Source organism: Medicago truncatula, chromosome 4, assembly GCF_003473485.1.
Source record: "Medicago truncatula cultivar Jemalong A17 chromosome 4, MtrunA17r5.0-ANR, whole genome shotgun sequence".
Taxonomy (NCBI): domain Eukaryota; kingdom Viridiplantae; phylum Streptophyta; class Magnoliopsida; order Fabales; family Fabaceae; genus Medicago; species Medicago truncatula.
In genome coordinates, this window is record NC_053045.1 from 14,521,439 (window position 1) to 14,535,875 (window position 14,437).

Below are 14,437 nucleotides of genomic sequence, written 5' to 3' on the forward strand. Positions count from 1 at the left end.
TTGGTCATTTTGTGAGAACGGGTAAATTATAAGTTTTGGTGAGAATTACTTTTAGTGATTAGTAAGAGAGACAATTATCAGGAAGCGAAAGCACACAACAACTTGAAAAAGAATAAATGCATTGAAATAAAGCAAAGGTCAATTATTATTAGCTAAACAAAATAATTGCAACTAATGTAGGCTACTCAGTATTTGGAATCACCGTGAGTTTCACGAAATCACGGCAACATTATGATTTTGTTGAAGCTACAAAGTGTGGTTTTTGCCAAAATCACGGTAACACATCATGATTATGACTAATTTGCTGTCAATCCAAACATACATGATTATTAGGCCAACTGACCTGTCCACTGCAATCGGGACCAGCCCCAATTCCAATTGTAGGAATTTGAAGCGCCGTTGTTGCTGTTGCAGCCACCGGTGCAGGCACACATTCAAGAACAACAGCAAAACACCCTGCTTCTTGCAAAACCAATGCTGTCTCGTCAACCTACACAAACTCATTCCTTTTAGAATGACCAAAACATTGTTTAAATGCAAAAATACTTGCATCATGCATGAAAGAATAGAGATATAGACCTTGACAGCACTTGCAACATTCCTACCCTGAGGCCTAAATCCTCCTAAAACACTAATTCTTGTGGAGTAAGACCAACATGCCCAATCACAGCTATTCCAGCTTCAACAATAGCTTTTGCTGCAACAATTCTTGAAGGTGAACCTCCTTCCAACTTTATGGCATCCATTTGTCCTTCTTTCAAAATTCGAACTGCCGTGTCCACTGCCTGGTTATGATCAAAACAACAGCACTTAAAACCATTGCACATTCTAAGAAAGTTAAAACAATTACACAAATAAGATGTTAAATCGAAACAAAACCTATTAAAACTATTTAGTAAAGTTTAATTATTAAGAAAATGGAGGGCTAGTATTGAAAGGTCTAGAGTAATTAGATAACGGTTGTAACTTACTATTATTACTTGGTTCAGTCAGTTTAAATGAAGAAGCAACCAACTGTTAGTTGTATAAATATAGTAGTAAGTGGTTTGGCTTTGCGGTGAAAATAAAAGTTGAAGATTTGACTAGGAGGTTGGCTATTTGATTACCGCAGGTTGTTGAACCTCAAATTTCGATGAATCATGCTCCTAAATCTACTCAGATTGTTAGTTAATGATCAAACACTGCTTGTTTAAATATGTTTTCCTCAATTTAATCAAAATGTTTTTTTTGATTATTTTGTTTTAAGAGACAATTTCCCAAAACCTTCTCAAAATATCTAGGTACTTCTATTAACTAAGACCAAGTTATACACAGTAAGTTCCACACCATAATCTCTTTTCCCAAATCCAAGTTCTTAACCTACAGAATATTTTGAGTTTAATAAGTAATCAGATATCATAGTGTTGCATGTAAACTTATCAAACAACAATTATGGCTTAAGGTAAGGTTTTAAGTTATAAAATACGTTTTTATAATTGTTCATAACAATTGGTGCTTTCATTGAGAGAATAAGATATACTTAGACTACTCTAGCATAACTAAATTCTTCATTCATTTGATTCTAAAACATGATGAGTCATGCACTAAGATATTTAACGCAATCAACTCATTTCCTATAGAAACACCTTACATAAACTTATACATAAGTGCTTATCATAATCAAACATGCAAATAAGTTATTTATGAAAACATAGCCTAATAAACAAACAAAGAAAAGAAAAGTAAAGTACCTGATTAGAACTACATTCATAGGTTCCAAAAGGAAAATCACCAACAAGAAGAGGAGTTTTAGCACCACGAGCAACCGCACGACAATGAACAAGCATTTCATCTAAAGTAATAGGCAAAGTAGTATCATGATCATGAACAACCATGGAAGCAGAATCACCAACAAGACAGATATCAATGGCACTCATATCGTGGTGAACAGCAGAAGGGTAATCATAAGCAGTGACCATTGTGATTGGTTGTGAGTTTTTATGTTTTTGTCGTAGTTGTGAAAGTGTTACTCTTTTGTTTTGTGATGTTGGACCTGTGTATACTGTGTTTTCTGGGAGAGATTGCTCATGTTACAGAGAAAAGATGATGAACGATGAAGGGTTGTTTTTGTTGCTTTCGTTATTGATCTTAGAATTGCCATGGTTGCATTCATAGAGAGACTCAACTACTTCCTTTTTTGGTAGTTCTTATGTACTTGTGATGATTTGTTGATGCATGAGAATTTGGTAATACTATCAGGTAATAATTTTTACTACCATAAAATGGACCCATTTTTTTAATCCAAAGTCCCCATTTTTATGTCCCAAAAACAATCACCATTTTTATGTGGCTATCATTAATTAGAAACTTAGATATTTAAATACAAGGCAGGTGGCAACCGTTTGTTCTCAGATTCTAACAAAATCATTCTAACCTTTGTTCTCCTGTTTAGTTTTATGGCATTTTCTGCTATATCTTCCATTACCTCAATCAACACTACTCACAACCATCACCACAGTTCTTTATTCTTTGCACCAAAACAGCAACATCATCGCAATAACACAAAAATCCATAGGTTTCAAATTCAATGCAATGGAATAAACCAAAATCAAGAGTCACAACTACAGACCAATGCATTTCTTAAGGTTGCATGGTATAGTTCTGAGCTTCTAGGCATTGCTGCTTCTGCTTTCCGTTCTCCATCTGATGAAGAATAAGCTTCTCCTCCTCAGAGACTTCTTCAAACCATTGATCGTGCTTCTGTTGCGGACACAATCAAACAAGACTTCCAAAGATCTTATTTTGTCACAGGTTTGATCACATGATTTTTCTTATCTTATGTGGATTAATACTAATTTCTTTCATTCAATTTTAAGTATGGTTGTAATTTGTAAACTACTTTGTCTTTTTTACACATCATTTGGATGATTGATTTGTGTAGAGAGGCATGACTATTCAGAGTTGTTAGGTATGACTCGTAGTTACTGATAAGTGGGCAGGTCGGCCAGGCTCAAACATTTGTTGGGTTATGATTGGGGGATTGCTGGAGGCTTCATATTAGATGTAAGTTAGTTACAATAATTAGTTACACTAGTTAGTTAAGTTAGATTGATTAAAATAAACTAAGAGAAAGATGAACTTTAGAGCTGAAATGAAAGAATGAGAAAAAGTTGATTACAATCGGTGTAAATACACCCGCGGGGGTGTGGAATGGTTTGTGGAGATGGCTTGGTTTTTCCTTGGTGTTACCTCATAATATGTTCTTGTTATGGGAGGGTTGGAATGGTGCTGCGAGGAATAATAAGATTCGTAGAGGTTTTCGGTTGATTTGGCACGCCGCGGTTTGGAGTTTATGGAGGGCGAGAAATGATCGAATTTTCAATAATTCTAATTGTGATGTTGCTGAGATAGTGGAGGCAATTAAGGTTTTTCCGTGGAGGTGGACTTTGAGTCGTTTACAAGTGTCGGCTTGCTTGTTTTATGAATGGAGTTGGAATCTAAAAGAGTGTCTTTTGCGTTGACGGTGCAGTTTTTTGTGGCATTGTAAGGGTTGAGGCTCTGGAGTATGCTGCGTTTTTTTGCTGTTAGCCGTGCTGTTTTTTTTTCTTCTGCTATTTGGCATATGGCAGCCTCTATTTTTTGTTTTTCTGGTGCTGGTCTGCTTTTTGGGCTTGTTGTTAACGTTTTTAGACTAGGAGGTTCCTGCTGTTTTGCTGTTTAGTGCTTTTTTGGGGAGTTTTTTCAGGTTGTGGGGTTGCTGGTATAACAGTGCCTTTGTCTTCTGTTGTTGTTGCCCGCGAGTTTTTTGTTGTGCTCCTTGCACAAACTTGTCCTGAATAAATTAGCCGTTTCTAAAAAAAATAGATGTAAATACACTTATACAGTGATCCTAATTATACAAACACATTTGAACTAATTTCTAACTAATACTAGCCAACTTCTAACTACATTTAACAAACTCTTAACAATATCTAATAAATCTCTAACACTTTGCTCCAACGGTGTGGTTCAGGAGCAATGTTGTAATATGGACAATAGTATTTAAATAAGTTGAAGTTATGCACTGTAAATTGTAAGTGCTTAAAATAGCAATACAAAGGAACTGCATCCCGCTTTGCAGTCGGAGACGTAGGCGCAATTAGCTGTACTTCGTGATCAAATATTATGTTTTCTATTTGCATTGTTTTCGTATCTTTTACTTTTAAACCTGGTTGCTGTTCTATTCTAACAAGAGTAAACTCGAGTACTACTCAATAATTTTTAGGAATTGGTAATGCTGAGAACAAAAAGAGGCTTTGCTGAAGTGTACTCTCAGTAGTATGTTATTTTATACATGATAATAAGCAAATCACTGCTTCCTATATAATGACTAACACAAAATGAACCTAATACAATTGGCATTTTCTAGTTAGTATTTTGATTATAATCAGATGGTTCACATGGCTGATCTATTCCTCCCAACTCTCAGGAGATCCCACATTGAATTCATATGAAGAGGATTGTGAATTTGCGGATCCAGCGGGATCTTTTAAAGGACTTCAGCGTTTCAAAAGGAACTGCACTAATTTTGGATCACTTCTGGAGAAGTCAACTATGAATCTTATGAAGTGGGAAGATTTTGAGGTGAAGATGACATTGAACACTTTTCTACTGCTTTCTCATATATAGAGTTTTGCAACATAGGTTTTAAATTGTAGTTGCCGTTAAAGTTGCGATTATCTTGTAACTCTTGATATTACATGCAACTGATGATAACGGTTTCTGATGCGGCTGCAATTGCAGGTGTGATATAGTTACAAAAGCCTAAGCAGCCTTAACTGCTTAGCCGTGTAACCTAAAGGAATAGAGTTAATCTCCTGCTAAACATATTCTAGAAACTCGTGTTTTTATATAAAAAATAATATATCAATCTTTTTTATTGAGCGTTGGTTGTTTCTTTGAAAAGCTTATGGTGTATTTTCATACATTTGCTCCATGACAGGATAAAGGAATTGGTCACTGGCGGTTCAGCTGTATCTTGTCCTTTCCTTGGAAACCTATTCTTTCTGGTAAATCCCAAGCATATCCATGTATATCTAACAGATTGAGCCATTGATGAACAAAATTAAATTTCTGCATTATATATATTTTTGTGTATTGTATTTATCTGCATTTGACTGGAACCTCTCTTGGATTTATTTTTCGTTTTTATACTGTTATTTGCATGTTCAAATTAACATGAATCGGGTTTTTAATAGAATATGTGGCAATCACAAAATGCTTATTTAGTAGCAACAAAAAGCAGCTTAAATTATATTTATTGTACACAGTTTGACCATGTTAATATATGTTGCAGCAACTGGATACACAGAATATTACTTTGATACACAATCAGGAAAAGTATGCAGGTGAGAAAAATGTTTATTGCAATTTGCAATGACTCATGCACAGTTGACTAGTGTTATCATTTTGAAAATCATCTAAATTCCTGAAAACTTTCAGGCATGTGGAGCATTGGATTTAGCTTAAAAGATTATGTGACTAGGTGGTTGAAGTTGTCAAGGTGAATAGGTAAATTATAAAGATTATGACAATGTCAATATTTCATTATACACATGTAAGTCTGTGATATTGGTATTTACTAATTATAGAAGTCTATGGTAGGAGCTTAAATTGAAAATAATTGTCTTACTTTGAACTGAGAAAAAGATTCCCTTTTCTATTTGTTAATGTAAAATTATATGCTCGTAAATGATCCTCTGTTTAATTGTTTCCAAATAAATGAGGGATAATAAAATTAAAACTCATCCATAAGAGACACGAGACCAATCTTAATATATTCTCGAACTTGATAAAAACATCTCCATATATTGTATTAAAGTGAAAATATTATTTGAGAGACAATTATCAGGAGGCGAAAGCACACAACAACTTGAAGAAGAATAAATGCATTGAAATAAAGCAAAGGTCAATTATTATTAGCCAAACAAAATAATTGCAACTAATGTAGGCTACTCAGTATTTGGAATCACCGTGAGTTTCACGGAATCACGGCAACATTATGATTTTGTTGAAGCTACAAAGTGTGGTTTTTGCCAAAATCACGGTAACAAATCATGATTATGACTAATTTGCTGCTAATCCAAACATACATGAATATTAGGCCAACTGACCTGTCCACTGCAATAGGGACCAGCCCCAATTCCAATTGTAGGAATTTGAAGCGTCGTTGTTGCTGCTGCAGCCACCGGTGCAAGCACACATTCAAGACCAACATCAAAACACCCTGCTTCTTGCAAAGCCAATGCTGTCTCGACAACCTACACAAACTCATTCCTTTTAGAATGACCAAAACATTGTTTAAATGCAAAAATACTTGCATCATGCATGAAAGAATAGAGATATAGACCTTGAGAGCACTTGCAACATTCCTACCCTGAGGCCTAAATCCTCCTAAAACACTAATGGCTTGTGGAGTAAGACCAACATGCCCAATCACAGCTATTCCAGCTTCAACAATAGCTTTTGTGCAACAATTCTTGAAGGTGAACCTCCTTCCAACTTTATGGCATCCATTTGTCCTTCTTTCAAAATTCGAACTGCCGTGTCCACTGCCTGGTTATGATCAAAACAGCAGCACTTAAAACCATTGCACATTATAAGAAAGTTAAAACAATTACACAAATAAGATGTTAAATCGAAACAAAACCTATTAAAACTATTTAGTAAAGCTTAATTATTAAGAAAATGGAGGGCTAGTATTGAAAGGTCTAGAGTAATTAGATAACGGCTGTAACTTACTAGCAGGTGGTTTGGCTTTGCGGTGAAAATATAAGTTGAAGATTTGACTAGGAGGTTGGCTATTGGATTACTGCAGGTTGTTGAACGTCAAATTTTGATGAATCATGCTCCTAAATCTACTCAGATTGTTAGTTAATGATCAAACACTGCATGTTTAAATATGTTTTCCTCAATTTAATCAAAATGTTCTTTTTGATTATTTTGTTTTAAGAGCCTATTTGCCAAAACCTTCTCAAAATATATAGGTACTTCTATTAACTAAGACCAAGTTATACACAGTAAGTTCCACACCATAATCTCTTTTCCCAAATCCAAGTTCTTAACCTACAGAACATTCTAAGTTTGATAAGTAATCAGATATCACAGTGTTGCATGTAAACTCATCAAACAGCAATTATGGCTTAAGGTAAGGTTTTAAGTTATACAATACGTTTTTATAATTGTTCATAACAATTGGTGCTTTCATTGAGAGAATAAGCTATACTTAGACTACTCTAGCATAACTAAATTCTTCATTCATTTGATTCTAAAACATGATGAGTCATGCACTAAGATATTTAACGCAATCAACTCATTTCCTATAGAAACAACTTACATAAACTTATACATAAGTGCTTATCATAATCAAACATGCAAATAAGTTATTTATGAAAACATAGCCTAAGAAACAAACAAAGAAAAGAAAAGTAAAGTACCTGATTAGAACTACATTCATAGGTTCCAAAAGGCAAATCACCAACAAGAAGAGGAGTTTTAGCACCACGAGCAACCGCACGACAATGAACAAGCATTTCATCTAAAGTGATAGGCAAAGTAGTATCATGACCATGAACAACCATGGAAGCAGAATCACCAACAAGACAGATATCAATGGCGACCATATCGAGGTGAACAGCAGAAGGGTAATCATAAGCAGTGACCATTGCGATTGGTTGTGAGTTTTTATGTTTTTACAACAAAATTTCTTGATTGATGTACGATTTAATATTTTGTATGATTGAAAATTAGACTTTTGTGAAACTTTGAATATATATTGGGTAGAATTAACATAAAATAGACCTCCTTCAAATACTAAATTGATTAAAATAACATATTAAAAGAGGCTATTTGTTAAAACTTTTTAAAGAGAGGCTGGAGCAGTAACGTCTACACTGCATCAAAAGTTGAAGTTCGTGAGGAATGGGAAGCTAGTAACTGTGAATGGTGAAGAGGCTTTGTTAATAAGCCATTTGTCGTCTTTCTCTTTCATTGGGGCCGATAGTGTTGAAGGGACGCCTTTTCAGGGATTTATCATAGAAGAAGAGAGTACCAAGAAGAGTAAGGCATCTATTTCTTCTCTGAAGGATGCTCAGAAAGTGATACAAGCTGGAGGCTCTCCCAGCTGGGGAAAGTTGATAGAACTGCCAGAGAACAAGCGCCGAGAAGGACTGGGTTTCTGCCCATCAGCTGATTTGTCCAAGCCTAAGATCGTTGGCGAACCGATCAGAGGTACTTTCCACAGCTCTGGGTTCATTCATGCAATCATTGAAGATAATCCCGAAAGAGTGCCACGAAGCTTTGTGACACAAGGAGGGTCTAGCCACAATTGGGTTGCTGTAGATGTTCCTTTTATTGCTCATTTATCCAAGTAATGCACTTTGTTTCGTCTTTTATGCTTTTTTAAAAGAAAATCCTTTCGCCCCGCCCCAAGCGAAAGTGAATCTATCTAGGGCTTTTTGCTTCAAGAATTTATCATCAATCAAATAAAAATGTCGTTTTGTTCCCGACTTTTTGCCTTGTTTTCTTTTATGTTTTTAGAAAAAATGGTAATACAAGAAACCAAAAATATAATCACCTTCTAAAAATCTGCACTTACTTATTTTCTAAAATCATCAATCATATATGCAGATTAAAAACCAATGAACCCGTTGAACAACATAACCCTATGATCTCTCCCAACTTTGAGTTCCCTGTGTATGAGGCGGAAGAAGAAGAGAACGAAGAGATTCCCGACGAAATATCTCGGCTACTTGAACAAGAAAGAAAGATCATTCAGCCTTATGGGGAAGAATTAGAAGCAATCAACTTGGGTACCGAAGAAGACAAGAAGGAGATCAAGATTGGGGCATCACTTGAGGTAAGTGTCAAGAAGCGAGTGATAGAGCTTCTCAAAGAATATGTTGATGTGTTCGCTTGGTCGTACCGAGATATGCCAGGTCTGGATACTGATATTGTGGTACACCATTTGCCTTTGAAGCCCGAATGTCCGCCGGTCAAGCAGAAATTGAGAAGAACCCGTTCTGATATGGCCCTCAAGATCAAAGAGGAAGTGCAAAAACAGATCGATGCAGGTTTCCTCTTTACATCAAAATACCCTCAATGGCTAGCCAACATAGTGCCTGTTCCGAAGAAGGATGGCAAAGTCAGAATATGTGTTGATTACCGTGACCTTAACAAAGCTAGTCCCAAAGATGATTTTCCATTACCTCATATTGATGTACTGGTTGACAGCACTGCAAAATCCAAAGTGTTCTCCTTCATGGATGGTTTCTCCGGTTACAATCAGATCAAGATGGCGCCCGAAGACAAAGAGAAGACGTCTTTCATCACACCTTGGGGCACTTTCTATTACAGAGTAATGCCGTTCGGTTTGATCAATGCAGGGGCTACTTATCAAAGGGGTATGACTACTATCTTTCACGACATGATACACAAAGAGATTGAGGTTTATGTGGATGACATGATCGTCAAGTCAATCACTGAAGAACAACATGTTGAGTATTTGCTAAAGATGTTCCAACGGCTAAGAAAGTACAGACTTCGTCTGAATCCCAACAAGTGTACTTTTGGTGTTAGATCCGGAAAGCTTCTGGGCTTCATTGTTAGTCAGAAAGGTATTGAAGTAGATCCAGACAAGGTCAAAGCCATCAGAGAGATGCCAGCTCCGCAAACAGAAAAACAAGTAAGGGGGTTTCTCGGACGACTGAACTACATCTCCCGTTTCATTTCTCATATGACTGCAACATGTGGGCCGATATTCAAACTCCTCCGCAAGGATCAAGGGATTGATTGGACAGAAGATTGCCAGAAAGCTTTTGATAGCATCAAAGCGTACTTACTAGAACCTCCGATTCTCATCCCTCCAGTTGAAGGAAGACCACTAATCATATACTTGACTGTACTAGAAGATTCCATGGGTTGTGTGCTCGGACAACAAGACGAAACTAGAAGAAAGGAGCATGCCATTTATTATTTAAGCAAGAAGTTTACTGATTGTGAATCTCGCTATTCCATGCTCGAGAAGACTTGTTGCGCACTAGCCTGGGCTGCTAAACGTCTCCGTCACTATATGATTAGTCATACTACTTGGTTGATATCTAAGATGGATCCGATCAAGTACATCTTTGAGAAACCTGCTTTGACAGGAAGAATTGCCCGGTGGCAGATGTTATTATCCGAATATGATATTGAGTATCGTACCCAGAAAGCAATCAAAGGCAGTATCCTTGCTGATCACTTGGCTCACCAACCAATTGAAGACTATCAGCCCATCAAGTTCGACTTTCCTGACGAAGAGATTATGTATTTGAAGATGAAAGATTGTGACGAACCACTACTCGGGGAAGGTCCAGATCCTGAATCAAAATGGGGTCTAATATTCGACGGAGCTGTTAATGTTTATGGTAGTGGAATTGGGGCAATCATTATTACTCCTAAGGGTGCACACATCCCCTTCACTGCCAGGCTAACATTCGACTGTACAAACAACATGGCAGAGTACGAAGCGTGTATCATGGGTATCGAAGAAGCCATCGATCTGAGAATCAAGAACCTCGACATTTATGGTGACTCAGCCCTTGTAATCAATCAAATCACAGGAGAATGGGAGACTCGTCACCCCGGCTTGGTTCCCTACAAAGACTATGCAAGACGATTACTGACCTTCTTCAACAAAGTCGAGCTACACCATATTCCTCGTGATGAGAACCAGATGGCGGATGCTCTGGCTACTTTGTCTTCAATGTACCAAGTAAATCGTCGGAATGAAGTACCACTGATCCATATCAGACGTCTTGAGAGACCCGCTCATGTATTCGCCACTGAAGAAGTTGTTGATGACAAGCCATGGTTCCACGATATCAAATGTTTCCTTCAAAGGCAAGAGTATCCACTTAGAGCATCCAGTAAAGACAAGAAGACTCTAAGAAGATTGTCTGTCAATTTCTTCCTGAACGGGGACATTTTATATAAAAGAAACTTCGATATGGTGTTGCTCAGATGTGTTGACAAACATGAGGCAGACTTATTGATGCATGAAATACACGAAGGATCCTTCGGAACTCATTCTAACGGACATACAATGGCCAAGAAGATATTGAGAGCAGGTTATTACTGGATGACAATGGAAGCCGACTGTTACAAGCATGCCAGGAAGTGTTATAAGTGTCAAATCTATGCCGATAAGATTCATGTGCCGCCGACTGCACTCAATATTCTTTCCTCCCCGTGGCCATTCTCTTTGTGGGGCATTGACATGATTGGAAGAATTGAACCCAAAGCTTCAAATGGACACCGCTTCATTCTAGTGGCTATTGACTATTTCACCAAATGGGTTGAAGCTGCATCTTATGCTAATGTGACCAAGCAGGTGGTAGTCAAGTTTATCAAAAATCATATTATTTGCCGCTATGGTGTCCCTAGCCGGATCGTTACAGATAATGGGACGAATCTGAACAACAAGATGATGAAAGAATTGTGTGATGATTTCAAGATCGAACACCATAATTCTTCGCCTTACAGACCTCAGATGAATGGTGCTGTCGAAGCTGCAAACAAAAATATAAAGAAGATCATCCAGAAGATGGTGGTGACTTATAAAGATTGGCATGAGATGCTTCCCTTTGCATTACATGGATATCGTACTTCTGTACGCACATCAACAGGGGCAACCCCTTTCTCTTTGGTATATGGCATGGAGGCAGTACTTCCCATAGAAGTTGAGATTCCTTCAATACGAGTTTTAATGGAGGCTGAATTATCAGAGGCTGAGTGGGTTCAAAGTAGGTATGACCAATTGAATCTGATCGAAGAAAAGCGCATGTCTGCTCTTTGTCATGGTCAGCTGTATCAAAAGAGGATGAAGCAGGCTTTTGACAAGAAAGTTCATCCCCGTGAATTCAAAGAAGGTGATCTTGTGCTCAAAAAAATCTTGACTTTCCAACCCGACTCTAGGGGCAAGTGGACGCCTAACTATGAAGGCCCGTATGTTGTCAAGAAAGCTTACTCAGGCGGTGCCATGACTCTTCAAACCATGGATGGTGAAGAACTTCCACGTCCTGTGAACACAGATGCAGTCAAGAAATACTTTGTCTAAAAGTTATAAGAACAGCTCGGTAAGTCGAAAACCCGAAAAGGGCGGCTTAGGCAAAAATGAGCGTCTCGGTGGGCTGAAAACCCGAAAGGGCGGCTCAAGCAAAAATTAGAGACATTAAACAGAAATCATTATCCTGGTAGGCTAAAAACCCGAAAGGGCGGTCTATGCAAAAGTTAAGGATAAAAAGAAAAAGACAAAGTAACTGCATCCAGTCAGGCACAATCCACTTGGGGCATGTCTACTATCAAAGAATCTCCAAATCTGAGGCATCAAAAGCAGCAAAATTCAAGAGTTGTAAGGGGGAATGGGGTTATGAAGTTCAATGTACCTTCCCATTTTAAAATTACCATTTTTTTCAAATTTTGTAAAAAAAATAATCCATGAAGTCATGCCATCTGCAGTCTGTCATTCAAATCAATAATATTCGAGCATATGGCCCTTCTGTTTGAAATTCCCCTTTTATTCTATTTTTAAAGTTCTTTCCATTGTTTGATGATAATATTTTGAAGTAGAACTCTAAAAAAAAAAAAAAACTTTTTTCCATGTCTTTTAAAAAGGCATAAATGCACAAGTACATATTAGGATTTGAGAGTAAAAGAAGCATGCGTCAGCACGTTCCTCAAAGAATGATTAGACCCCACCAGACAAGCATGATTGGACGCTGTTGAAAATTCAAAAAAAAGGGCACAACGACGGAAGTGTGTCAATGGAAGAACATTATGTATCAGCTTACAAAGGGCGACTTTTTCCAGACTTTTAATGGGTTTCGTCCCCATAAGGCATGTGTTTGATACTTTGTCCCCAATGTGGTCATCTCCAAGGAAGTTTGCCGAGTGTATAAGTACTGTGATGCCAGTCCACTTTCCACCTTACCAAGTCTTGTCTTGTCTCATCGAGTCCATCTATCATATACAATAAATACATTCATGCTTTCGGACGTTAATACATTCATACACCCATACATCCATGCATCAACACTTTCATACATTCTTATACAACATGTGCATCGCATCATTCGTACGTGGTTGCATCAATCGCACAAAGTTTTGTTCAATAATATCCCCTCAGTTCGGTCCTCGTTTCATCATTATGTCAAGTGGAAAGTTCAAACAAATGAACAGCTTGTAATCATCATTTACATCAAAGGTGTCATCCCCAGTGTGTCTGGTCAAGAGATGTCACGAATCAATCAATGTCAAGCGGCAAGTTCCTGACAAAAGAACAGCTTGAATCTATTTTTCAGTCAATTTCAAGCGGCAAGTTTCTGACAAAGGGACAACTTGAATCTATTTTCAGTCAATTTCAAGCAGCAAGTCTTCGACAAAAGGACAGCTTGAATCTAATTTCAGTCAATTTCAAGCGGCAAGTTTCCGACAAAAGGACAGCTTGAATCTATTTTCAGTCAATTTCAAGTGGCAAGTCTTCGACAAAAGGACAGCTTGAATCTATTTTCAGTCAATTTCAAGCGGCAAGTTTCTGACAAAGGGACAACTTGAATCTATTTTCAGTCAATTTCAAGCGGCAAGTTTCCGACAAAAGGACAGCTTGAACCTATTTCCAGTCAATTTCAATTTCAAATACAAAAGTGTCATCCCCGGCGTGAAGCCGTTCTAGTCATGACACTAGTCAATTTCCATTTCAATTTCAATTTCAAAAGTGTCGTCCCCGGCGTAAAGCCGTGCTAGTGATGTCACTAATCAATTTCAAAGTGTCATCCCTGGCGTGAAGCTGTGCCAGTGATGTCACTAGTTAATTTCAATCACCTATCATATAGGTAGTAGACAATCATTTTCCCCAGTGAAACTACATTCCCCTAGCGGAGTCAGGATCCCTTTCTCTAGCGAGTTTTGGGTATCCCATTGTTGTTTCTCATTCCAGTCGAGTCACCTATGTCATCATGCACTCATTCTTGCATCAAATGCATTCATAGCATCTTAGGTCAAAAATGGTGTACTCTGTATTTAAGTCTCTTCGACCTGTCAATTCAAAGATTCCATCTTCGAATCTCCGGACGAAGAAACTTAAATAGGGGCATCTTTCATACCCCAATTTTTGACCTAAGACAGCACTGGCACGTGTCATTTAGCTCCGACCGGTCTCAGCCTTTCGAGCAAAAAAATTCGGCAGAGAGGTATTTTAAAATACCTCATATTTGATTCCGAGTCGGGCCCTCTTCCCTCAATTTTCATTTAATTTTAATTTCATTTTTTTTTTAACCTTTATTTTATCTTGTTTTTGTTTTATTTATTCTTAGTCCTTTTATTTTATTTTTAATGTCCAAAATAAATCAAAATTTTTGTCCGATAATATCCAAACACACAGCTC

At 37.5% G+C, this 14,437-nt stretch overlaps 2 protein-coding genes, 1 long non-coding RNA gene and 1 pseudogene across 3 annotated transcripts; 2 read left to right on the top strand and 2 right to left on the bottom strand.

Annotated features, from left to right (window-relative positions):
• Positions 1-210: 210 nt before the first annotated feature.
• Positions 211-2,271, bottom strand: LOC120579896 (3-methyl-2-oxobutanoate hydroxymethyltransferase 1, mitochondrial-like; annotated as a pseudogene).
• A 51-nt stretch (positions 2,272-2,322) lies between these two features.
• LOC25491942 (uncharacterized) lies at positions 2,323-5,834 on the top strand. The gene is made up of 5 exons (XR_005645619.1): positions 2,323-2,790; positions 4,448-4,602; positions 4,961-5,027; positions 5,315-5,366; positions 5,461-5,834. It is a non-coding gene; the product is annotated as an uncharacterized lncRNA (long non-coding RNA).
• Positions 5,835-6,080: 246 nt separating this feature from the next.
• Positions 6,081-7,708, bottom strand: LOC120580007 (3-methyl-2-oxobutanoate hydroxymethyltransferase 1, mitochondrial-like). The gene is given in 4 exon segments (XM_039832858.1): positions 6,081-6,278; positions 6,368-6,486; positions 6,489-6,573; positions 7,455-7,708. Coding segments are annotated over 4 exon segments (615 nt in total). The 5' UTR covers positions 7,683-7,708; the 3' UTR covers positions 6,081-6,095.
• Positions 7,709-7,938: 230 nt separating this feature from the next.
• On the top strand, positions 7,939-12,561 carry LOC120579897 (uncharacterized). Its single transcript, XM_039832643.1, has 5 exons — positions 7,939-7,949; positions 8,021-8,354; positions 8,720-11,552; positions 11,682-12,076; positions 12,514-12,561. The coding sequence occupies exons 1-5, from the start codon at positions 7,939-7,941 to the stop codon at positions 12,559-12,561; spliced, it is 3,621 nt and encodes a 1,206-aa protein (XP_039688577.1).
• The last annotated feature ends 1,876 nt before the right edge of the window (positions 12,562-14,437 follow it).

Excerpts from the sequence above, each read along its gene's own strand:
- LOC120579897 (XM_039832643.1), top strand. Across the intron at positions 8,355-8,719 it reads CTAGCCACAATTGGGTTGCT|GCGGAAGAAGAAGAGAACGA; the intron begins GTAGATGTTCCT and ends CCTGTGTATGAG. Across the intron at positions 11,553-11,681 it reads TTACAGACCTCAGATGAATG|GGGCAACCCCTTTCTCTTTG; the intron begins GTGCTGTCGAAG and ends GCACATCAACAG.